At 32.7% G+C, this 27,468-nt stretch overlaps 2 protein-coding genes across 4 annotated transcripts; both read right to left on the bottom strand.

Moving 5' to 3' along the window:
• Nucleotides 1-19,259: 19,259 nt before the first annotated feature.
• LOC114409753 (homeobox-leucine zipper protein HAT5-like) lies at nt 19,260-21,699 on the bottom strand. 2 transcript variants are annotated; one of them, XM_028373333.1, is made up of 3 exons: nt 21,166-21,699; nt 20,439-20,830; nt 19,260-19,941 (listed from the first exon to the last, which is right to left on the bottom strand). In XM_028373333.1, the coding sequence occupies exons 1-3, from the start codon at nt 21,275-21,277 to the stop codon at nt 19,498-19,500; spliced, it is 948 nt and encodes a 315-aa protein (XP_028229134.1). In that variant the 5' UTR covers nt 21,278-21,699; the 3' UTR covers nt 19,260-19,497. The 2 variants fall into 2 exon arrangements, with proteins under 2 accessions (XP_028229134.1, XP_028229135.1); XM_028373334.1 differs by having other exon boundaries at nt 20,457-20,830.
• A 1,546-nt stretch (nt 21,700-23,245) lies between these two features.
• Nucleotides 23,246-25,594, bottom strand: LOC114409752. Of its 2 annotated transcripts, XM_028373332.1 has the most exons (3): nt 25,332-25,594; nt 24,182-24,643; nt 23,246-23,627 (listed from the first exon to the last, which is right to left on the bottom strand). In XM_028373332.1, exons 1-2 carry the CDS (start codon nt 25,470-25,472, stop codon nt 24,200-24,202), a joined length of 585 nt encoding a protein of 194 aa, XP_028229133.1. In that variant the 5' UTR covers nt 25,473-25,594; the 3' UTR covers nt 23,246-23,627; nt 24,182-24,199. The 2 variants fall into 2 exon arrangements, with proteins under 2 accessions (XP_028229133.1, XP_028229132.1); XM_028373331.1 differs by lacking the exon at nt 23,246-23,627 and having other exon boundaries at nt 23,977-24,643.
• Nucleotides 25,595-27,468: the final 1,874 nt, after the last annotated feature.

The following is a 27,468-nucleotide window of genomic DNA, read 5'->3' as shown; positions in this document are numbered from 1 at the left end:
TATAATTTAAACATAACATATGAAACTAATAATAAGTAAAACTAACGTAATATAAAAAATTAAATTTTAACCTAATTTAAAATTAATAATTTACACTACATAAAATTATTCTTAATCTATGATATCAAATATTTAAACTAAATGTAATCTCCATATACAAAATTAATGACTTCAAATAATTATGAGTAAAATAATTTAACATACAAAATCAATAATTTTAAATACGTAAAACTATTATAATTTAAATATAACATATGAAACTAATAATAACTAAAACTAACGTAATATAAAAAATTTAATTCTAACCTAATTTAAAATTAATAATTTACACTACATAAAATTATTCTTAATCTATCATATCAAATATTTAAACTAAATATAATTTACCATATACAAAATTAATGACTTTAAATAATCACGAGTAAAATAATTTAACATACAAAATCAATAATTTTAAATATGTAAAACTATTATAATTTAAACATAACATATGAAACTAATAATAACTAAAATTAACGTAATATAAAAAATTTCATTCTAACCTAATTTAAAATTAATAATTTCCAGTACATAAAATTATTCTTAATCTATCATATCAAATATTTAAACTAAATGTAATCTACCATATAGAAAATTTAAACTAAAGCTAATCTAAAATTAATAAGTTACGGTACTTCAAACTATTTCTAATCTATTATATAAAAAATTTCAACTAAACCTAATCTATGATATAAGAATTTAAACTATTCCTAATCTACATAAAATTAATAACTTAGAGTATGTAAAACTATTCCTAATTTACCATATAAAAATTTTAAACTAAATCTAATCTAGCATATAACATTAAGAATTCAAACTAAACTATACAAAATTATTAGCTTACAGTACCTAAAACTATTCCTTTATCAGAATATAAACATCTACATAAATAAAACATACAAAATATATTCAATATATGACTTACAAGCTTTTTAGAAAATGGAAGAACACAAAGTTCCAACACTAGCTACCTCTCTCTCGACACAAGCAAGCACCCTTTTTTTTCACCTTCTCGACACAAGCATTTCACAAGCAAGCACCCTCTCTGCACTTGGGGATATATAAATCCACCAAGCTAAAGTTGAAAGCGCTACCACGAATGGCGACATCCTCCAAGACGCAACTCGCCAGCCTGGATGGCGCCTTCCAGCCTACGCCTGACCACTTGCAGGTGCTGCAGCCTACGCCTGCAAAGCTCTGCAAAGCTGAAGTCGCTGGTCAAACCAGCGCTTCCATGCAGCCTCCTGGATGCGTCAATACCAGTGGCGACAACACTGCCTGTGTCACCAGTTGCAGTGGCGACATGCCACGTGTCACCTCTTCCCCGAAGGCACCAGTGGTGGTGGCGCCATGCATGGCATCTACGTAAAAAACAACACCTCCGGGGAATAAGTTTAAAAATAGCCATAGATTGGGAAATACTTTGTAAAAGAAGCCTAAACTGGGAAATTTGCCTCATTATGATAGTCCATCGACTTATCTATGTTTAGGGAATGATAGTTACCAAACGATTGTTATTATACTTATCATATGTCGATGGGCTCAAGACTTCACATCTCTTTGTACATATATGCCAACTAACTTAAGCTTTCATTATATAGTCCCCTATCATCTAGCTATTTCCATCCGTCTCATCGGTCTTTTCATTCATCCCTTAGTGGTTGGTCTTTGGATGACCCGCCCCACACCACTAATAGTCACATTTGTAATCCCCTAGCCTAGCGTCATAATGATTACCTAGGAAAAACTTTTAGAGTATGTTTGGATACAGAATTTTAATTGAGGAAAGTAATTTATCAAAAAATTTGAATTTCTATAATCTAGAATTCATTGTTTGGATGTTTTTTTGTGAAGAATTTAAAATTTTGAAATTTTAAACAACTAAAAATCTGGAATTTCAATTTCCTTTTAAAATGTGAGAAATTGAAATTCTCTTTTTATAGTCTTCTTCAAGAAACACCGTATGAGAGTGTGGAACATGTCTAAGCATAGAAGAACACGTATAACTAACACACCAATCATATCTTTTCTTTTTTTTCATCCTCATAATTTTAACTTTTTTTTATCCAAATATAAAATTTTGAAAATAAAAGAATTTTAATTAAAGTATTTAAAATTCTTAGAATTTAAAATTTTTCAGAATTTTAAATTCTCCCATCCAAACACTTTCTTATATGATATTAATAATAGTGATTTATGAAAAATTGAAGACAAAAGTAATCGTTCTTATCGTAAGGAAGACTATGAGGATAAGAATCCCCAAGGCTGATCTAAGAAGGGATTACATTTTAATTTGAGTTGAATGCTTTTGAATTACATGGGATAAGACTTAATTAATCATAGGAACAATTTTGATTTTAATAATGATACTAGCATGGCGTGCAGTTTCGCTTGAAACTGTAGTGGATCCGAATAAGATGCCGTGGAAATAAGATTGAGGAGTAGCCTTATCCATCCGACAACCTTGTACCTTGCTGAGTTGTTCATTTGAAAGCTAGGAATCTTTTTTTTTTTTTAGAGGAAAGGAATCTTAAATATTGATAAAACAAATATTTCATAATTTATTTGAAGAGTTTCATAAACTTATTATTCGTTATGTTAGTAGACACAATCTTTGTTGTCTATGGTTGTCACAGGAAGAAGGAAATGAAAGTGAAAATGTAAAAAAAAGAAGAAGAAAAAGAAATAAGATAAAAAATATAAATTGTTTGGTAGAAAAGAAATAGAATAAAATATAAAAAAATTTAATTAACATGATTCAGTTACATTTGATAAAACTAACTGAAAAATTAACTCAAAGTTAGAGAACTTATTAAAAATTGAAAAAATTATCTTATCGAATGATAAAATTATCTTATAATAGTTAAAAAATATAAATTACATAAATGATAAAAATAATATAATTTTACCTTAAATAGAAAAAATTAAAAAATATATTTAAAAATAAAAAGAGAATAAATATAAAAAATTTAAAACTAAAAGTTATCATTTTAAAAAATCTTACTTCAAATAACATAAAATAATTAAAAGTTACTAAAAAAATTCGTTTATTAAACAGTTAAAAAAATTTCAATTAGTAAAAAAAATTAAACCAGATGAAATATCTTTTAAACACACTCTTAATTAATCGGTAAAAAAAGAAAAAAATTATATATATATATATATAGACACACACACAACGGGAAGAGGAAAGAGTCAAAGTTTTAAAATTTTGTTGGGCTCCACTAAAGTTCATTTTATTGCAATACATGAACGAAAATAGCTGAAATTTACTATGCTGTTTCCTTCTTTTTTTATTTGAAAAGTGCTCTGTTTCGGCAATTGTTATTTTTTTATTTTCTTTCCGATCAACCAAATAATCTTATTTTTCATCATCTCAATTCTCAAGTTTCAACTTTATTTCCCTTTTTAAGAATAAGTTTAAACTTTATTTCATTTATTTTCTTTTTTCAATGACGGCGGTTCATTGTCAAAAAAAAAGAAGAAAAGATGATGGTGTTCTCTTCCTCATTCACGAGTTTTTATTCTTGAGGTTACCAAGAATATCATAAATTTCAATGAGAAAACCCGCAGGCTGCAGCACGTCTTCTAAAGTACTAATTAATTTTTCTAGCCTTCTTAATTCAGTTTATTTTAAGAAATGATTATTTTAATTTTTTAAAAAGGATTATCAAGTGCGTGCGTGATCTTTCAGTATATGAATTATCATGTTAGCAAATAAGGATGCATTATTTTCTTCTCAATAAAAATATAATTGCCTTTATTAAAAAAATCAGAAAATGTTCTTTGAAGCTTATGTATAAGGATAAATGCATATTTTTATTCGTATGGCCCTGACAAATTAGTTTATAAAAATTTAAAAATTTGAATTTATTTTTTATTGTGCAAAAAGTATGACAAATTAATCATACCATTAATTTATCTATGTTAACTTTAACATATGTGCCTACCTAATAATTCTAGTGATGACATGGCATTAGACAAATGCCACATGTTTAAAAGTTAACTTTTTAATTTAGTTTTTAAACTAACAAATGTCATATGGTATTCACTTAATTATCATATGTTAAAAAGTTGATTGTTCAATTTAATTTTAACAACTTGTTATCCTTTTAATCCTTGAGCTTAATCACTTAGGGTCTATTCGGTAGAAGGAAAAAAATGGAAAGAAAGTGAATTGAGATGAAAACTTTGAATTAAAGTATAGTGTAAAGTGTGGATTTCACCTCATTTTATAGTTCATTTTTCTCATTTTTCTCTTTCTTCCTTTGCAAATGAACACATCTTTTTTGATATTTTGTCCCTAAACTTAATCATGTATTATCGCTTTGATTCCTGAAAGCACTTTTGAATTTTCAATTAAGTCATATGTTGCATGTAAATTATTAGCATGCATCATATTATCATATTCTCACTTTCATTCTTTATCCCTCATATTTTAACCTTCATTTTACCAATTTTGTCATTTAAATTATATTATAAGTATGAAATTAATTTATGAATGATTACATAACATTGCTAACAAAATTCTATAAAGCTTCAAACCAAATCTTATACCCAAATCAAACTATTATCTTATATGCCATTAATACATGTAGAATGATAGATAAATTATTAAATTAATTTATTTTATGGAATAACATTAATAATGAAAATATAGTTAAAAAACTTATGAATCACGAAAGGGATAAAAATGAAAGTGTTAGAACTTAAAATCATTTGTTTTCATACCATTTTGATGGGACAAGTGTAATACATTGTACCCCTATTTTCTTTCGTATTTGTAGTTTTATGTTGTTATTCAAAGATTGGGTATTAGAGAACTTAAGTGGACATGACCCTATAGTGACACACAAAACACATGTCATTTTTCATTCTTTTGATCATGTTTGGAGTGTAAAGAGTGAAATGATTTTAGGATGATGTAGGTGTAAGTAGGAGGGGTGACATATGGTCCATGCAATCATTTGGCACATCATGGATGGTGAAAGTAAAAGGATCAAACAAATAAAAAAATGTAAATGAGTTGTTTTCATGAATTATTACTGCAAGGTATATATAGACTTGAAAGAATTTTAAATGTAGTGGTTAGTTGAGTGTTGAAGAAGTTATTTGAAAATTTTTAATTGAATAAGATTCTTAAAGAAGCTAGACATGTGAAACTTAAGGGTTCCTTAGATTAACAATTATAGGAAACCAATAGGATCTTGAAATATATGATTCTTACAAATAATAGATAAACAATGTGTGTATTTCTCCATAGTGAGGCTTATCTTCGGTGTACCTTGATTTCTTGGAAGAGGAGAGAAACAAGATTTCGCTTCCTTGACTATTATTTTTGTCTCTCTACGTTCATGATCTCTAGGGGTTAAAGAGAACATTTTTCTGTCAAGAAGAGGACATTGTCTCACGTTTGTGGGTATTAATCCCTTTATAACCACTACTCCCATCAAGTAGCAGTTATCTTTAGAAACTTCTCCTATTTAACTCAATTACAATTTAATTCATGTACTACAAATTAGTCTTCTCCTTAATATGACCATTAGTTAGGAGTACATAATTGGTCCAACATGATGTCTTTATTCAAGACAAAACATGTTAACATTACTTTAATACAAATATGCATGCAAACATAGAGAACATGTAATTAGAAACAATGAGCTCAAAGTGTCAGTAAAATACATAAGTTAAATTACACTTAATGATCATCAATAACAATAATGTTCATACTTTCAACATGTTCTATAAATGTCTTGGGTGGTAATCCCTTTGTCAAACGACCATCTATCATAAGGTTTGTGCTAATATATTCTATTGACATTCTTTATTTCTGAACTTCTTCCTTTACGACAAAGTACTTCAATTCTATATGCTTAGAACCCTTAGAGTACTTGTCGTTCTTAAAGAAAAATTCTGATGTAGAGTTATCACAATACATTTCAGCGGCCTAGTAATACTGTTGACAATTCCAAGCTTTAAAATAAAGTTCTGCAACCAATTAGCCTGAATTGTAGCCTCAAAACATGCTACAAATTCAGCTTCCATGGTAGATGCAATAACAAATCATGCATATGAAATTGCTTCCATTTGTTTTCATTCCAGATCATTTCTAAGACATTGTGTGAGACTAAATTTGTCTCCTTTCTGAATTGGAACGGATGATGTTGAGCTCTATTCCATCATGAATTTCTCTAGTACTTTATTGATATTTGCTTTTTGAGACAAGCCTAACAATTCTTGTGATCTATTTTGGAATATTTCTATCCTTATCACATGGCTTGCCTCACCCATATATTTCAATTTAAAGTTGCTACAGAGAAACTTCTTAGTCTCATGAAAAAGACCAAGATCATCAGTTTCAAGCAAGATATCATCAACATACAAAATTAGAAAAATAACCTTACTCCTACTGACCTTTAGATATATGCACCGATCAACAATATTTTTCTTAAATCCAAAGGAAACAATGGTATCATTAAACTTCAAATACCATTGGCGGGAAGCTTGCTTAAGACTGTATATTGATTTCTTTAATTTGCACACCATGTGTTTCCTTCCTTTAAATGAAAACCCCATTGGTTGGTTCATATAAACATTCTTCTCTAAATCTCCATTAAGAAAGACAGTTTTCACATCCATTTGATGTAGCTCCAAGTCATAATGAGCTAATAATGTCATGATAATCCTAAAAGAATCCTTTCGTGAGACCGGTGAAAACATCTCTTTATAATCAATGCTGTCTTTCTGAGTAAATCCCTTAGCAACAAGTCTAGCCTTGTAACATTCAAGGTTTCCATGAGAGTCACGTTTAGTCTTGAAGACCCACTTACAATCAACTCTCTTACAACCCTTTGGCAATTCTATGAGATCCCAAACACCATTATGTTCCATGAATTTTATCTCTTCTTTCATGATATTTAACCACTTCTTAGAATTATCACAACTTACAGCTTGTGAAAATGAAATTGAATCATTATCATTCATGCTTAAGTCTGCTTCTATTTTATGTAGGTATATCACATAGTCATTCTAAATAGTTGGTTTCTTTTCTTTTGAGACCTCCTTAATGCTACTTCTTGTGGTTCTTCCACAATAGGTTCATTATGTATCATATGCTCATTATTGTGTTGCTCTTTTTCATTGTTGTTTGGAACAATAACTAATGGAACAATCACCTTACTGCTAGAGACCCAAGCTAAAGGGACTTGAACTTTAACTTCTTTAATTTCCACATCTCGTGGAACTGTATTTCCACTGATTTCACCATTTTCAATGAACCTTGCATTTCCAGTTTCAACATTCTCATACTATGATTAGGACAATAAAATATATACCCCTTTGACTTTTATGGATAATCAATGAAATATCCACTGATTGTTCTTGCATCCAATTTTCTTTCTTATGGATTATAAATCCTTATTTCTGTCTGGCAACCCCAAACATGCAGGTGCCTTTATTCGTCCACAATTCAAAATGTGTGTTTGGAACCGCCTTACTAGGAACCCTATCCAATTTTCTTTCTTATGGATTATAAATCCTTATTTCTGTCTGGCAACCCCAAACATGCAGGTGCCTTATTCGTCCACAGTTCAAAATGTGTGTTTGGAACCGCCTTACTAGGAATCCTATTCAACAAATGTATGACACTTTTCAAGACATACATCCACAAAGATACGAGTAAAGTTGAATTGCTTAATATGCTCCTAACCACATCTATTAAAGTTCTATTACGCCTTTCTGATACACCATTTTGTTGTGGTGCACCAGACATTGTGTATTGCACACAAATGCCATGTTTTTGAAGAAGTTTAGCAAATGGACCTGGGTGTTGCCCAGTTTCATCGTATCTTCTGTAATACTCACCACCTCTATCATACCTAACAACTTTCACCTTTCTGTCTAATTGTCTTTCTACTCCATTCAAGTAGAAATAACTATAACGTAAATACTCATAAATAAAGGTGATAAAGTATCTTTCCTTTCTGAAAGAATTAATATCAAAAGACCGGCAAATATCAGTATATACAATTTCAAGAAGCTGAATGCTTATTGTAGCTCCTTTCTTTGTGTGTTTTGTTTGTTTTCCCTTAGTACAATCCACACAAATATTTAGATCCGTAAAATCTAGATCAGGAAGAATTTCATCCTTTATTAATTTTTCCATCCTTTTTCTAGAAATGTGACCTAAACGTTTATACCACAAGAAAGCAGATTGTTCATTCACTAAACTATGTTTAGTGCCAACATTATAATACAGAGCTAAAATAGTTACATAATATAAACCATCTAATTTCAATTTATGTAAATCATCACAAAGAACACTAGTACCAATGAGATGATTATGCTTAAATAAACTGAAATATCCATTACCAAAATTAAAAGAGTATCCAGTAATATCAAGTTTAGATAATGAAACTAAATTCCTAGATAAACTAAGTATATAAAGAGTTTCCAGTAAATCTAAATGATGTCCAGTGTCGAGTTTTAAATGATAAGTCCTGATTGTTTTCACTGGAGCTTTTACTCTATTCCCCATGAAGACAAACTTCTCATTTGGGCTTATGGTTTGAATCATAAGAAATCCCTGCATAGTATTAGATACATAAGTCATACATCCAATATCAATCCACTATGCATTATGGAGAACTTCATTTAAGTTTGATTCAAAACATACATGAGCATTAAGCTCACATTTCTTTTAGAACCAAGACATACGCTTTCTGGAAGTGTCCAGATTTCCTACAGAAATGATAATTATTTTCCTTTGATACCTTCTTCTGGATTTGCAAAAAGCTGACATTGATCTTTAATGACCCTTTTCCTTTATCATATTTCTTCACAAATTTTTTTCCAGCTCCTTAATTCTCTTGGTGACTTACATAATGAACTGAGTGACTTCCTTGATTCTTAAGCCTCGTTTCTTCCTGAACTAACATACTATGCAATTCATGCACATTCCATTTATCTTTCGTGGTATTATAGCTCATTTGGAATGGGTCATACTCATACGACAATGAGTTCAGAATAAACTGAACAAGGAAGTTCTCATTCACAACCATTCCCAAGGTCTTAAGTCTTGTTGCAACATTTGTCATCTCAATGATATGCTTATGCATAATACGTGAACCATCAAACTTCATGGTGGTTAGTGTACTCATTAATGTCCCAGCAAGAGACTTATCAGTTGTTTGAGAGCACTCTCCCACTAACCCCGTAAACTCTTTAACATTATTGATCTTAGGGAGAATTGTCTTAATATTGTTTGCAACAGTCAAACTCATGAACATTAAGCTAAGTCTGTTATATCTTTCCCAAGCTTTATAATAGGTTTTCTCTTCATTGCTACTAGCATTAGTAATAATATCATGTTTCTCTTCCAATATAGCAAGATCAAGATCCAATACACCGAGGTAAAATTGGACTTGCTCATTCCAGTCAAAGAAGTTAAGCCCATTAAAAATTGACATAGATGATACATGAGAATTCAGTAAATTGGGAATAAGTATTACATAATAAAATTCACATAAGCGTTTTGAGAGATAAAACACATGTCATACATATAATTCATTTAGATAACATTCAATGTATATTGATGTTTTCCTTTGGGTGATACACCAACACACAACATACAAATACAATGATGCTAATAAATTTTTTAACATTATTAGACAATTAAATATGCACCAATTAGTAGTATCTATTACCTTTGGATATATAAATAAACTAATGGTACACATAAATTACTTACAATTATATTCATTGATTATCAGAATAACTAATCAACCTTTGGGCGATCCATAAATGACTTATAACAATGAATTTCAATTACCCATAAACCAATAATCATATAATTTAGCTTTCATTATTCTATGAGTAACTGAAGTAATCATTAATTTGAAATTAAATAACCTTATAGATTTGACTACTTTGGTGACTAACAAATCCATCATACACTTAATTCCAATCAAATATACAACTTGCACGTACTTATTGCTATTAACAATTCATAACCATTTTATTAATTTTATTCCAGGCCATAAAATAATATTCATATTTTTTTTGTATTCAAACACATTCAAGCAAATATATATAACATATACATATTTAATGCTACCGACAATTTTAAAGCATTCACGTTAATTTAATTCTAGGGCATAAAATTTCAATCTTTTAATCACATTCAACAATTGTGTTAAAAAAAATGAGCACGTGGGATTGAGAATAACAAAAAGTGGGTTGAGAATAGCATTTCCAAAAGAATTCTAACAAGAATTACTTTTAAACATGGGAGAAAGATTACACCTTTTGAATTCCTTTGGTTCCATTCAAATTAAAATACTTTCTCTTTATTATATATCAATTAGCATAAGATACAACAACGAAAACACGTACTTGCAGCGAAAAATTAAAATCTCTAAATTTCATAATTAGGATTCATGCATATTTGGAAGAAAATAAATCATTCTTGAAGAATAATAAATTTTATAACATATGTTGTGATACCACATGTAAAACTTAAGGGTTCCCTAGATTAGCAATTATAGGAAACCAATAGGATCTTGAAATATATGATTTTCACAAATAATAGATAAACAGTGCGTACCTTTCTCCATAATGAATGCGGTGTACTTTGATTCCTTGGAAGAGGAGGAGAGAAACAATATTTCGCTTCCTTGACTATTCTTTCGTCTCTCTACATTCATGATGACTAGGAGTTAGAGAGAACATTTTTTTTTGTCACGAATGTATTAATCCCTTTATAATCACTACTCTTATCAAATAACATTTATCTCTAGAAATGTTTTCCATTTAACCCAATTACAATTTAGTCTTTAATTATTATTTATTTATTTATTAGTCCTTACATAAATGCCTCCCACATGAGATATTACTTCTCATATGATGATGGAGGTTATAAAATAACCAATGTTAACGAGAGGCTACTATTTTCAAAAATATTTTTATATTTTTTTTAATATTAGTTTTCATATAATTGATGTTAATGGAATGATGTTAAATGTATATTTTTACTGTTGAGCGATAAATGTTTGTAACCACATGTGCGACGGTTGTTTTGTATTTGGAGAGACAGAAAAAATGGAGGAAATTAGGAGGGAGATGTTGTCGAAAATCACAATAGTAGCTGAATGTAACAAAGCACGATCGTCTATGATGGTGTAACAGAGCTCACAACCACACTAGTCCAACTGCTTAATCCGAAATCCGCCTAAAACGAAACCTTCCAAACTAAAAGTTTACTTGGGTGGGTTCAAGTCTAAAAACGTCAACCGTGGGTTTGTTTAGATTGGGCTTCTTGAGTCTGAATGCGATCGACCCGACCTATTGATCACATTGCTTATATTTATCTGTAATCTTCTTTCTTTTTGTTTTTTATGACCCTTATATGTAATTTTCTACTAGTGTATATGATGACAAATATGACTCTCTACGATCTCTCTCTCTCTCACGTAGGTTATTGCTATCGACATCCCAAAAAACCCTTTCATTTCTCGATTACTTCCAAACGAAACAACAAAGTGGTGGTCCCTATCATACGCTTGGACCTGATCCCCACACTACACGTCACGTTGCTCCACCGGATTCCACTTGTCGAGTTTCCCTCCAATTCAATCTTCCTTTCCTTTGCTTCTTGTGCTGGATTTTGCTTCCAGAGAAGGAAAAGAAAATCAAAAAATCATTATCAGCCAATGGTGTGTTCAAAAATGAAAATTAAGATAAATAAATAATAAAATAAAAAATAATGTGAGACCCACATTAATTATATTTTATTTTAATTTAAAATTTTTATCTTAATTTATTTATTTTTAATTTCTTTTTCCAGACGGTTATGTTGTTGCATCATGACCGTGCACATAACCTCAATCTTAACGATGTTGTGCACGTGGCATATTTTCATTTGAGGGTGCATGGTTTACTGTACAGCGTAGGGTAGTACTATGATGGAACGTGTGGGAATAAGGCCATTGAAAAACGCAACATTCACTCACCTGGTTTCTCGTCCAAGGGAGTTTTTTTATTTCATGTTCCCGAGTGAGTACTGTTTGTCATTTTGTTGTGTTCACTCATCTCATCTCATGTCTCAATTCAACTTTGATGATGGCCCTTACTACTATTAATTACCACCCACGAATGGTTCTTTTTCACTCAAACATCAATTTACGTGACGATAATTAACCCCCGCAGTCCACAAGTGGTCGGGGGTTGACCTTAAAAATATCATTCTTATTTCTCAGCCACAAAATCTCAAGGTTAGTATATAAAGAATATCAAATAAATAACTTTTTTCATATGATTAAAAAAATGTTTCAACGTTCATCGTAGTTTAGAAAATTGCTAATTTGAAATGTTAATTAATCATCTAAAGATTATTGCATTAAATTAGTATTCAAATTATACTCTCTTTTTTTTATCATTGAGAATCACAATATCAAATCATTTACAGTAAATTATACTTTATACTCAATTAATAAATTAATTGAGTTTTATATTTTAGCGATGTGAGATTTGAAGTCTTTTTTTTTTCTTTTTTAAACTTTCATGCTTTGTTCTAACATACTCTTTTGATAATAAAATGATTTAAAGTTATTGTTTACTAATTAATGTAAGGATAATATTTTTTTTTTGTTTTTACAATGAAAGGCTTGAGTCGTAAGGGATAGGAGAATGGAAACAAGGGCATCACCTTGTTGGAAATTAAACTCACGCACGTACTCATGTATGTTCTATAACTTAATCAAATAAATTGTTTGGGGATTCAACTTTAATGATAAGCTATAATTGAAAAGTTTTTTTTTTTTAAATCTCTACAAACATACAATTGTGAGACTCACTCTAAAAATCTAGAGTAATGGTTTATATATATAAAGTCTTTCTAATACGGATGATTCCATGATTCAAAACCAATAACATTAAAGTTCGCCAAAGTCCACAATTTACTTTAATCATTCTTGGTAATTTGAAGGCCAATTTGAGCTGACCTTCTTATATTACTGAATTCATGACTTCAAAAATCGTTTGATTATCAACAACAACAAAGCCTAATTTGTCCTTTCCCATTTTGTGGGACTAACTACATGGATCAAACAAACATCATAATATTCACATATAAATTATTGAAATCTAGGTACTTAAAAGCTGAGGAGAAAAATGATTGCTTCTGGATTTGTTAAAAGAAATATACTAAAAAAATAAAATGACAAGTTACTTAAACACGAGTAAATTGATATCTAAAACAATTTTGCAATGAAGTGTGAATACTACATTTTTTAAGAAATAGTATAATCTAAACATGAACTCGATATCCGGAACCACTTCGAAAACTTTTTCTCAAAAGTATGCAAGGAGGAGTGAAGAAAAAAAAAGTCGGTGATTCTCCTCAATTTGTTGGAAGCCACTACTGTGATTTGGCTAGTTTGGTGAAAGTGACGCTTCTAAGGAGAAGCGTGACCATTTTTTCGTCCCTCAACTCTGGAAGGTAACCCTTCAAAGCGTTAAGTCATGCAAGCTTGCCACCTATTGAATTTTGAATCAACAGGGACCCATAACCCAAGTGGACAGAGGAATCACCCAAGTGCTAGAGGTTCTCAACCAATTAAATGTCAACAAGACAATGAGCACATAGCAATAGAACAGAATCACAATATCTGGCCTCGAATGGAAGACAACCTTTTTTTCTTCCCACTTTTCTGTTGGTTAAATTTGAAAATCGAGATAATCCTGGATAAATCTGAAGTCGTGTATAAACACTTTCAGATTGAATCAAATTTCGGGGTTCAACCAAAATTGTTCAATCGGATAAAATCAGAAAATTATAATTCAAGAGTTTTGTTTTGGTCTTGTATGTTTTTCACATCTTATGCTTTCTGAACCAGGATTATTTATAATCAAAGAACAGGTGGTTTTTGGCGGTTGAAAGAAGTTATGGAAGTTTTATCCTTTAAAAAAAAAACGGTTGGCGGTTGATGGAAGTTTATCTTTTTTAAAAAACTGTCTTTTCTTGAAAAATAACTTCCATGTAACTTCCAAAATTTGACTTCCATGTAACTTCCAAAATTTGCCTAAACCGAGCATATCGTTATTACATTAAAACAAGCGTGCACTCTTATTTTAACATAATAAAGAGATCAATTACACTAAAATGTCCAACAAACCTCCCCCATTTTAGTGTAATTACCGATCAAATCACCAAAGTCATAATATACAACAAACTACTGCATAGATGAAATATCGTGACGATTGAATTTCATCTTAGCAAATTACACGTTTCAAATATTCGAATATCAGGGTGTCACTAAGGATTGAACCCTTTCTATTCATAATGAATACATGAAGATAATCTGCACAATAGTTTATAACATTACTCTTGCTCGACACTAGTTTTACTAGCCTGTGTCCCTATCCTTCATAAGCATATCAAAGCCAAGTCCCAGCTTCTTGAAGCGGCTAAACTTTATGCTTATATAGGTAGTCCTTTTCTTTCTTGCACCTGTAAATGCAATTTTTCAAAAGAACCATTGAGAAGTTATACTTCAACCTCCTTAACTTACAGAACCGAACACATTCCTTTTGGGATACTTTCCATGATGTGTTCCAATCTCTACATGTTAAGCTTTCCACATTGAATTCAGCACCTAATGTCATATTAGATGGGAATTGGGTATCTTAACATAAGAGATTTCAGATGGACTTTAATCCTAATCCCACAGCCGACCTTTTCACGAGATCTCTACTTAACCCTTTGGTTAAATGATCAGCCAAATTATGCTGAGTTCTCACAAACTCCACTGATATCACACCATGCATGATTAACTCCCAAACCATGTTGTGTCTAACACCCAAGTGTCTAGACTTCCCATTATACACTTGACTATATGCCTTAGCCAAAGTTGCCTGACTATCACACCTGATAGACATGGGAGGTATAGGTTTGGGCCACAATGGAATCTCATAGATCAGATTTCTTAGCCACTCAGCTTCTTTACCAGCTGCTGCTAAAGCTACAAATTCAGATTCCATTGTTGAATTTGTAATGCAGGTCTGTTTCTTGGATGCCCAAGAGATAGCACCTCCTCCAAGGAGGAATACCCAACCACTTGTGGATGAATAATCCTCCATATTGGTTATCCAACTTGCATCAGAGTAACCTTCAATAACCGAAGGAAATCTAGTATATGTCAAACCATAGTCAATGGTTCCCTTTAAGTACTTGAATACTCTATTCATAGCTTGCCAATGATGAGAACTAGGATTACTTGTAAACCTACTGAGTTTAGCAACAACATAAGCTATATCAGGCCTAGTACTAATCATTGCATACATGAGTGATCCTATCGCCCTTGAGTATTCAAGTTGAGACACTGCTACACCTTTATTAGGTAATAGCTTCAGGTTAGGATCAATGGGAGTACTTACCGGAGAACAATCTTTAAAATTAAATTTCTCCAATATCTTCTCAATATAATGTGATTGAGAGATGGAAATGCCATTGTTTCCACGTTTGATCTTTATTCCTAAGATCACATCCGCCTCCCCCATATCTTTCATATCAAACTTAGAAGACAAAAATGCCTTAGTTTCATCAACTTGATCTTGGTCGGTACCAAAGATCAACATGTCGTCTACATACAGACAAATGATAACTCCTTTGCCATGAGTATCAAACTTGTTGTATAGACATTTATCTGCTTGGTTTATAACAAAACCACTAGACAACACAACCTCATCAAATTTTTGATGCCATTGCTTAGGCGCTTGTTTCAAGCCATAAAGAGATTTCATCAGTTTACACACCTTATTTTCATTTCCTGGCATAACAAACCCTTCAGGTTGTTTCATGTATATCTCTTCATCCAATTCACCATTTAAGAATGCAGTTTTCACATCCATTTGGTGAATCACCAGATTGTGGATAGCAGCAAGTGCTAACAACAGTCTAATAGTGGATATCCTAGCAACAAGAGCATATGTATCGAAAAAATCAATACCCTCCTTTTGCCTAAAGCCTTGGATAACCAATCTGGCTTTGTACTTGTCAACAGTACCATCCACTTTCATCTTTCTCCTAAAGATCATCTTACATCCTAATGGCTTACATCCAGGAGGTAAGTCAACCAATTTCCAGGTATTATTTTGCATGATGGAATCCATCTCACTTTGGATTGCTTCTTTCCAGAATACAGCATCCCTTGAAGCCATTGCTTCACTAAAAGTCTTTGGGTCTTCCTCAACATTAAGGCAATATTGATATTGAAATTCAATATCATTCCTTGACCCTTCAACCAAATAGAGTTGAAAGTCATCACCAAATGACTTAGCCTTTCTTACTCTCGTACTCTTTCTAGTTTCAGTACTAGTTGAAGGTATATCCTCAATATTAACTGAGACTTTCGACATGGAATTCATGTCCTTTGGCCTAGGTATAGATGTAAACCTTTGTTCATCAAAGATAGCATCCCGTGACTCTATAATCGAGTTCACAGCAACAAAATCATTAGATTCTAGCACATAGAATCTATATGCTTTAGAATGTTCAGCATATCCAATAAATATGCAATCTATATCTCTTTCACCTATGGTTTTCCTTTTAGGTTCTGTAAGCCTGACTACAGCCCTACATCCCCAAATTTTGAGATAACTCAAATTTGGTGTCTTTTTGTGCCAAAGTTCATATGGGGTAACCTTATTCCTTTTGTTAGGAATTCGGTTCAACAAGTAACAGGCTGTCAACATAGCCTCACCCCAAAATCCTTCACTTAAACCCGAATAGGATAACATGGAATTCACCATTTCTTTCAAGGTTCTATTCTTCCTTTCGGTTACACCATTCTGTTGTGGTGTATAGGGAGCTGTAGTTTGATGTATTATTCCAGTAGATTGAAAATAAACCGGATCATAATACTCACCTCCCCTATCCATACGAAGAGTTTTGATTAGCCCATTTTGATGAAGTTCTACCTCTTTCTTATAAATTTTAAATTTATCAAGAGCTTCATCTTTTGTATTTAATAAATATACATAACAATACCTTGATGCATCATCAATAAAAGTAACAAGATATTTTTTATGACCTAATGATGGAGTAGCATGCAAATCACACAAATCACTATGAATAAGGTCTAAGACTTTAGTCTCACTTTTAACATCCTTAAAAGGTTTCCTAGTGATCTTGGTCAACATGCAAGTTTTGCATTTTTCAATGTTCATATCAAAAGGAGGAATCATACTTGTTTTTGACATATCTTTTAATCTTTTGTAATGAACATGTCCTAATCTAGCATGCCAAATTTCTGATTTTGTCATATTAGTTATAGAACTACACGAGGCCATACAAACAGATTCATGAACAAAAGGAACATCAATGTTTAATTTAAACATTCCATTACAACGATAACCAAATCCAACAAACGAGCCATGTCTTGACAAGATGTACTTGTCACTTTCAAGTACTTGCTTGAAACCACAATTATTTAAAACCATACCAGACAATAAGTTCTTACGAATACCAGGTACAAATAAGACATTATCCAAATACAAACTTTTTCCGGAAGTAAAAACTAAATTCACACAACCTAATCCTAGGATTGGTTCAGTTGCAACATTGCCCATCTTCACAATAGAGCCATCATCGATTGGTCTAAATTCCTTGAACCAACGACGATCTTTGCACACATGGCTTGTTGCTCCCGAATCAAACCACCAAGCAACGTCATCATCCTGCACATAGAATGCATCAGATATTAGTGATACATAATTTGAATTCGTATTCGAATTAAAATTATTCACTACAATCTAACCTTGTTGCTTTTCAGGATCATTAGACCCACTTGGACCAGCCTTGTTCTTTCCTTTGAACACCCGGCAATCCCTCTTTAAATGACCAGGTTTCCCACACTTCCAACATGACAATTTTGTCTGTTTGTTTGGACCTTTGTTCTTATTTCCTTGAAATTTTCGTTTGTTACCTTTAGCATTGTAATTTTGCTTAACTGTTCCACTTTCCTCTACCATATTAACGAAAGAGGAACCTGCTACGGTTTTATCATTGACTTTGTCAATTTCCTGAGCCCTCAGCGACTCCTCAATCATGAAATGACTACCGAGTTGAACCAGAGTCAACTCTTCCTTCATATGTTTCAAGGTATGCTTGAAGTCTTTCCAAGAAGAAGGCAGTTTATCAATTATAGATGAAACTGCAATGGATTCATCCATTTTCAAATCATGTTGAGTAAACTGACCCAAAATCCGCAGCAGTTCATTATATTGCTCCATAACAGGCCTCGAATCAATCATTTTGTAATTAAAGAAATTACTAACTAAGAATTTGTTACTTGAGGCATCTTCTGCCATATACTTGGATTCAAGAGAGTCCCATAATTCCTTAGCAGACTCAACATTTTGATAAATATCAAAGAGAGAGTCAGACATACCGTTCAGAATGTGTCCACGACAAATGTAATCGTCGTTCTCCCATTTCGAACGCTTCCTTGTTTGATCCAGAGTTTCGCCTTCCATATACACCGGCATCGGTGTACTCAGCACATACACCACATTCAATATTGTCAAGAGAAAGTGCATCTTCTTTTGCCATCTTCTGAAATCCTGCCCTTCAAACTTGTCCAACTTCGCAAACTTGCTTGTCATCTTCGAACTATCGTTCGTCATCTCGAAAGATTTGATTCAATCTTTTGTTGGTTAAATTTGAAAATCGAGATAATCCTGGATAAATCTGAAGTCGTGTATAAACACTTTCAGATTGAATCAAATTTCGGGGTTCAACCAAAATTGTTCAATCGGATAAAATCAGAAGATTATAATTCAAGAGTTTTGTTTTGGTCTTGTATGTTTTTCACATCTTATGCTTTCTGAACCAGGATGATTATTTATAATCAAAGAACAGGTGGTTTTTGGCGGTTGAAGGAAGTTATGGAAGTTTTATCCTTTTAAAAAAAACGGTTGGCGGTTGATGGAAGTTTATCTTTTTTAAAAAACTGTCTTTTCTTGAAAAATAACTTCCATGTAACTTCCAAAATTTGACTTCCATGTAACTTCCAAAATTTGCCTAAACCGAGCATCTCGTTATTACATTAAAACAAACGTGCACTCTTATTTTAACATAATAAAGAGATTAATTACACTAAAATGTCCAACATTTTCTCATCTAGTTTGCTATGTAAATTCATCCTTGAAATGAAATTCAGAACTACATCCTCAACAAGAACATATTATTTAATTACATTGTGAACCAAAAGTTACATTGCAAAGTAAAAAAAAAAAAACTGGCAAGAAACCACCATTTGGGAACAAACCCGTAGAGTGCCATTTTTTCTTTGGCTTAGTATTATTATTCACTCACCCATGTACACATGATCTCAACTCAAGTCTAAACAGTAGAACCTGAGAGTAGAAGGTAGAGACATATTGTATACTACTACAGAAAATTCAGTAAGGCCAAGACCAAATGGCTTGATCCTCCTCCGGAATTCCAAAATTACATGAACCATGAGGCAGGTCGGAGTAATCAACATCTTCAAGTTTGGGAAAGATGTAATGAGGCAAAAGGGTCTTGCTCAGGTTATCTTCTTCATCCTGAGACACATCCGATTGATCAGGTTCAAACACATAAGAAGAGTCACCTGTCTCTAGAAGTGCAGAGTGGATTCCATCAGTGCAATGTGGGCTTTCTGATGAATCAAATATGTCACTCTTGGCTGAATTAATGTCCTCCTGTTTACAAGCCCCAATAGACACTTTGGACCCTTCACCCTCTGAGGCTGAATCAGCCAAAGACTTCTGCAGTGGCTCCTGCAATCCGTTGGTTTCAGCCTGTTCCAAGTTCCCCTCATTTTTCTTTCTTCCAAGCACCTTCTCAGTGAGCCTTGCCACCTAAATTGAAAGACCACAAATCACAAACATTTACATCAATCATAAAATGGAGTGTAACAGTGTAAGTTAACATACAGTTTGGTAAATTAATCCTTTTAGACTGAACAATATTATTCACAAATTGACAACTTGGTAAGGTAAATTTGCACTTGGGGTAATGACTAATGACATAGCTAGTGAAATTCTAAACAAGGCACACAAATATTGCTAGTTGAAAACTAGTTCACAACATCAATAAAAAATATTGCACTTGGGGTAATGACATAGCTAGTGAGATTCTAACCAAGGCACACATATATTGCTAGTTGAAATCTAATACACAACAAACTTGCTAGAAGATTGCCAATTTGTAGAATCATGAACATTAATTATCAAATCAACAATTCAACAAAAGTTACTACATTCAAGAGCTAAATTGTATGCTAAATTGTTAAGTCAAAGTGTGACATTGTAGAATTCAACAAGTGGCATCTAATATCTATCAAGTACCAAGTCACCTCAGCTTTGAGCTTAACCTTTTCCCTGAGAAGGTTGTCATAATTGGCCTTGAGATCATTGTAGCTAGCCTGCAGGGAATCATAGTCCTTTTCCATCTGCTTGGTCTTCCACCGCGCGCGGCGGTTCTGAAACCAAATCGCCACCTGCCTCGGCTGCAAGCCGAGTTCCTTGGCTAGCCGAATCTTCCTCTCAGGTTCGAGCTTGTTCTCCTCATCAAAGCTCTTCTCAAGAAACCGCACTTGCTCTACCGAGAGCCTGCGCTTCTTCTCTGGCTGGTGGAAGTACTCGTCCATGTCCTCATGATCCCCATGCTCATCGTAGGAACTGAAGAACGAGTCATTGCACCCCTTCCCTCCTTGAACATCTCCAAAACTCACTATAGATCTTGAACCTGAAAAAATAACAACAAACAACCAAAAGATTAATAATTTAGACTACTCCAAAGTCCTATTCTATCCAACCATGTTAGTAAATTATATTTGGGTCAATCAGAACTGGGGGGTAAGTGTAAGATGTACTTTTCAGTTTTTAACTGATGTTGTGAATCTGAATTAGTTGATTTCGATCACTTAAATTAAGTAGTTTTTTTATTTGTAAGAATCGAATATAGAAACAGACAATTTAAAATAATTAACAGTAACTCACTCTAATCGACCAACTTAGCTTGACACGAGACTTTATAAACTAAACAAGAAAAAAATAAAACAGCAGAAGAAGGAAAGGTACCGAGGAAAGGGGAAGAGGCAGAGAGGAAAAGAGAATCGAGAGGAGGCTGAGTGGTTGTTGTTAAATTAGAAGAAGAAGAAGAAGTGGAGCAGAAGACGCTCCCACCCGCCATGTGAAGAAGGTTGGATCCTCAGAGGAAGACAATGTGATTGTGATTGTGATGTGGTCAACGGTTGTTGTTGAAATAAGGGGGAGGAGGAGGAGGGTGTGAGTGAATGATAATAGTATAATTCTAAGGCTTGTGGCGAAAGAAGCTGGTGATGATGATGGCGGTGATGTGCGAGGTGTGGGAACAACGGTAGCAAACACCCATCACTCTCAGAAGACGGGGAATGAGAAATATATATATATATATATATATGTGTATATATATATATATGTATGTATGTATGTATATATAAATAAGAGAAGCAGGGGTTGGAGTTGGAGGAGGAAAATGGAAGGTGGTGTATGAGACCAAGAGAGAGAGAGAGAGAGAGAAGAAGGTGAATGAGTTTCCTTTTGTTGAGGGGGGGTGTTCATGGAAGAAGAGGGAATCCTGGGTTTATAATACGGGTCAATGATGGATGAGAGTGCTGCTTTACCATGATGCCCTTGTGCTATTAAAACCTTCATGATTTTGTTCGATTCGACCCTTTGTTTGTTTTGCATTGTGTTCATTTTGCATGTTTTTACCTTGTTTACTTACTGTAATTTAGGGCTGTCCACATGGTTACTGTGGGCATCCACGCGTCCTCTTAATAAACTTTAGTTTTAGTTTATCAAATGATGATGATTTTTTTTTTTAGTATTCCAACAGTTTAAATTTCAATTTCAGTCCTTTGTTTTTATATATTTTTAAAAATATACATTCTCTTATTGATTGATCTTTTTTTAAAAAAATTACATGACCTTATGGGTCCTACGTCATTTTTTATAACCAATTTTTAGTTCTTAGGTGAGACCCTCACTACAAGCTTTAGTTCTTTAGGTTAACCATAAATTCTTGATTCTAAAGACTTAGTTATATTTTAAGTTTATTGTCTCTTCTCAAAAGTGTATTATGTAAGAATTGAATTTAGATCTTTTCACGTATGTTGTCAATAGATACACTCATCGGATCTTAGTAATTCTAATAATTTTGTAGTTTTTAACAAAATTTAGCCAATAAAAAGTAGTATATTCAAAAGAATTTATTTCTAATGCTTCTCTTCTTAAAATGTTCAATTTTTTCTTTGTCTACTTCCACTTATGACTTATGTTTAGAGCTATGCATTTGGACGTCCACAACCTTAATACATGGGCATCAATTTCTAGTCCATTAAATTGTGGGTTTTTTTAAGCTTTAACCTTTGGGTTAAACGGGATTAACCGCGAACTCTGCAAAAATAGAACTAGACTAATAAAAGAATCGTGGGAGTGCGAGATACGGTCACATTGTTAGAACGGCTATCTACACTTCCTTTTCACCGTAAATTTTGTGCACCCGAACATATAGTTGCAAAATACTTTGTGCAATTGGACTATAAAATGTTAATAAAAGAATTTTTAATTTAATTTTTAGTCACTTTTTTTAATTTGTTTTTGTTAGACAATTACTTTTAAAAGGATTTGAAAAATGGGTTAAATTTCATATTTTTAAAATTTATTTATCTATTTTTTTTTTCTTTCAGACGCAAGTCAACTATCTAATCCGTGAACTAAATGATCAACTCATTTAGTCCATGGACTAAATGATAAAAAATGCTACATATGATCTTCGAGCAATCTTTGTATAGTGTACGATGCTTGGTCATCCAAGGGTCGTCAGTTGACTACATTAGTTCATCGGGATGAAGAGGTTGCACGGTTAAAATTCTTGGCATGCGTGTCAAGGGTACTGTTCGTATTTAGTCATTAAAAGTTTGTCTCGATAAAAAAGAAAATATAACAAAAAAATGCAAGATTTTTTGAATGCTGAATGAAAAATGTAATGAAATTACAATTATGTTGTGTTATAAAATAACAAAACCAAATCACATTTTTTAGTGGATTTTTTTTTTTAACAACACAAGATTCTGTTTTGCATTTCTGCTTTAGGGCTTTATATGTAGCCCCGATGTGTAATAAAATCGAGTTTCAATTTTGCATTTTTGGCAACAGAATTGCAAAAGTATTTTTTGGAATTCGAAATATGTTAGGTGAAAATAGCTTCTTTTTTTTTGTGTGTGTGTGGGTGGGAATAGCAACACCTATTAAACCACACATCCTCGTGATGCAGTGACAAGAGGATGACTCCTATATTTTGGATCTTGTATCAATTGCTTGAAAGTTAGATTCAAGTAGGCTTTTACTCCCTATACCTCCTTTATTGCTTTCTGGACCCCAAAGACCTGAACGGACACAAATAACCCTTTCTCTTCCAGACAAGCCTTGGCTCCACCCAATACCACTGTCGATCTAAACACCACTTCGCAACCATCTTACATCACCACCGAACCACCCTAATGCAGGACAACAAATAAAAATACATTCATTCTAATACATCTTTTATTAAATTTATCATAAACAATAAAATTATGAGCAAAGAATTGTTAAACAAGGAGTAAAATTTACACAATTTTATGATTCCAAATAAATTCCACTAAAACTAAAAAGTGTTACTAATATTTTTCTATAAGCATATAATCGCACATTTGTCCACACTGTATAAAAAAAACTATGTTGCATTTAGTGAAGTACAATAAATTTCACAATAAGATTAGATTTATTATTATATATTTATCTGAACAATAAATGATTTATTAAACTGACTACTAGTGCTTAATTTTACTAATTCAATTAAGAAACATAAATCAGAAAACAGCAATTCATTCACAAGAGACAGAGACACTACTACATTATGTTGTATGCAACCATTTCCAGTCAAATTATTGTCATTTTCATTTTTTTTATTACAATTTTTTTACACCAAAAGAAACTGCCATAATCTCTCCTCCTCAATTCTACAACTACAAAGACAAAAAAAAAAAAATCTAAGATGAATTCATCCACATACCATTCCCACACCATTCAATCAATCAGCCTCTTGCAAGCCGCCGAGCACGACGGAGCCAACGAAAAGCCCGACGGCTCCGACGCCGAGCGCGGCAGCAACAACAGCCTGGACGGCGACGAGGGTGGCAGAGTCGTCGGGAATGAGCACAATGGCGGCAATGGCAGCGACGAAGGCGGGGAGGGCGGCGGAGGCGAGGAGGGAGGGGGAGAAGCTGGCGGCTCGGTCGAGCAAGCTGAGCAAGCCGAGCTCCTCGGCTTTGGAGAAGACGCCGAGCTTCTCTATGGAAGAGAGCGTGAATCCCAAGTCCTCTGCCTTGGAGAGCAAGCCAGCTTTCTCCACGTTGCTCAAAACCTTCCTCTTCTCTATCTTCTTGAACACGTCCACCTCCACCTCCTCGCTTCCCTCGTAGAATATCCCCGCTCCAAACCACTCCTTCTTCCACTTATCATTGTACTTGTTCACCTACCAAGTTCAATTCCATAACTAAAATCAAATCTTAACCTTTGAGTTTCCACTTAATTCATCAAGGTTGCTGATAGAAGAAGAAGGGAGAAAGAAGAAAAGATTGTGGATTCTAATCTTTCTCGTTAACAAAAATAATTACCATTCACAGACCTATATATATAATTCAGTGTGAAATTATGGGCACCTTGAATTTGAAAAGTTACATCTAAATGTCTTAAATTCTGGTGTTTTACTCCCTCTAGTTTATTATATTTGAATTCAGTATTCTCTAATTTCTCACTCTCCAGTAACACTAGTGGCAAGTAAGCTTTTTTATTCCCACTAACTTAGGATTCTGTATCCGCCATTGCTCATCACTAGCATTTTTCCGATTAGTAAAACATGTTTATTTTTTTTTATTGGTTAATACTTATTAAAAACCAAACAATCACGAGAAGGAATCATTAAATAAAATGAGACCTATAAAATTTTATAATTTTCAATAGATTTGAACCAATAATAAAAAAAAAGCATCTGTGTTTCTAACATTTTTCATACACACAATTTTGAACATACCACTGCTAAATTTGAGATTTTTTAACACAATCTTTTCACGCCACAAATTAGGCATCTCAAACGTGAAATTTGTGGAACTGGACATTTACGAAATAAAAGATTAGTGAGGGATTAAATAAGGAATTTGTACCTTCTTTTTGGGGGCCATGGCGAAGACGGTTAGGGGTTTTCTGGCGGCGGGAGAGGGGAGAGAGCGGAAAGGGGAAGAGAAGGAGTGATTGGTGCGGATGGGTCGAAGGACAGGGGCTGAGGATGTAGCAGGGACCGCCATGGTTGTTGGGACGAGGTTGCGCCTCAGAACCAGAGTGCTTCTTCTGCTTGATATCTCAACTCAGCTGCCACGTGGGACGATGCAGAGGTAGAGACACAAAGGACATTTTCTGTGATAATAATAAGACTAAATATAAATTAGTAGTAACAATCGTGGTGTGTTTTTATGTGACGCGATCTCGTTGCTTGATCTCCACCAATCATTTTTGTCTTAGCTTTATCCTTTATTGGAAACTGATATTTTCTCTCCAGCTTATTCCTCTCTCTTTTTACTTTGTTATACTACAAATGAATTAGAGGTTGAGAAAATTTAGGGATGGATCCAGAAATAAAAAATGAAGCTTTTAGTTGGCCAAAAAAAATGCTAATGTTTGGACTAAATTATATATTTTTTTTATAGTTAGTGTGTAATTTTAGATATGGTTTAATTGATATACATTATGAATATAAAAGTTTTTATTATGCTAATTAATTAATTTTTTAAAAGTAATAACTAACAAATCTACTTATATTTATGATTAAATAATTAAATAATAATTATTATATTATTTATTCCCTTAATTATTCAGTAACCTTTTTACATTAGTCATATCTAAATTAGATCACTTTATAAATTTTTCGTTCAATTATTAATAAAAGTTAATAAAGTAACTAATGATTTACATTTGTGCAATAATGTTTTATTGAATAAAACATTTTGATGAATTTACTAATAATTTTAATATAAATAAATTTTTTATTTTAAATTAATATATCTATGCCTGGGAAATTAATTAAATAAATGTCATCAATGACTTCAATAAAATGCCAAGTTTATTTGGAAGAACTTAGTTATAATTTATTTTAACTCATCTTATCAACCACAGATTGAATTCTTTATTTTTGACTGGCACATTAAAAAATGTGTTATTTGAATTTTGGAGAACTTTGTCATGTTACCTTGGCTCTCTTCTATGGTGTTTTGATAATTTGTAGTCTTCACCCTTCATGTTTTGTTAGTTAGACGGTCTTTTACAAGTACAAGTTGCATTCCTGTTAAATTCTTTCTATCTATATCTAATATATTGTTTTCCTAATTTCCCTGGTCCATATATTTAAGTTATTGTTTTCCATTGGATTATGGTAGATTAGTTTTGATGTTTATTTAATTTCTGGATTATGTCTTTGTCAACTCATTATCGTGTCAGGGAAGACTAGCGATGCTTTGGCAAATTTCCCTGTTTGGGATTCTTTTACAAAGAATTTCTCAAACTAGGGCTGTTTTAGAAATATTTTCCATGGGGTGCTGTTTTTGCACGTACCCAGCATGGGACGCGCCAGTAGAACTGGCGACTTCATGCATGGCGGACAAGTGTTGACTGCTGGAGGGACGCGCTAACCTGATTGGCGATTTGACCATGTATTGCAAAACGCCAGTGGTGTTGGCGCTTTGACCCTGTCTTGTCCCGTCAAGCAGCAGCAGCAGGGCTAGGCAGCTAGGTGCAGGGAAACGCCATTCCCATTGGCGCTTCGTGCCTGTTGAAGGCGCTGGTGCCATTGGCGCTTCGTGCTTTTTCTTTCGTTTATAAATTGTGTTTGGCCTTCAATTGTTTGCCTGCGTTTTCGAGTTTACTTGTTATCCGAGAGAGTGAAATATTGTGTGAAGAGAGAACTGCTTGGTTGGTGCTGTTCTTGTTGGTGTTCTTCCATTTTCGTAAAAAATTTGTAAGTTATATATTGAATCTTTTGTATGTTTTTATTTATATAAATATTTATATTCTGATAATAAAATGGTTTTAGGTAGTGTAAGATAATAATTTTGTATAGTTTAGGTAGTGTAAGATGATAATAATTTTGTATAGTTTAGGTAGTGTAATATAATAATTTTGTATAGTTTAGTTTCAATTCTTAATGTTATAGGATAGATTAGATTTAGTTTAAATTTTTTATATGACAAATTAGGAATAATTTTTTATATGGTAAATTAGGAATAATTTTATATGATAGATTAAGTTTAG

The sequence above is a fragment of the Glycine soja genome, chromosome 4, assembly GCF_004193775.1.
Source record: "Glycine soja cultivar W05 chromosome 4, ASM419377v2, whole genome shotgun sequence".
Lineage (NCBI taxonomy): Eukaryota > Viridiplantae > Streptophyta > Magnoliopsida > Fabales > Fabaceae > Glycine > Glycine soja.
Note: the sequence above shows the minus strand (reverse complement) of the source record. Positions and strands in the feature narration are given on the sequence as shown.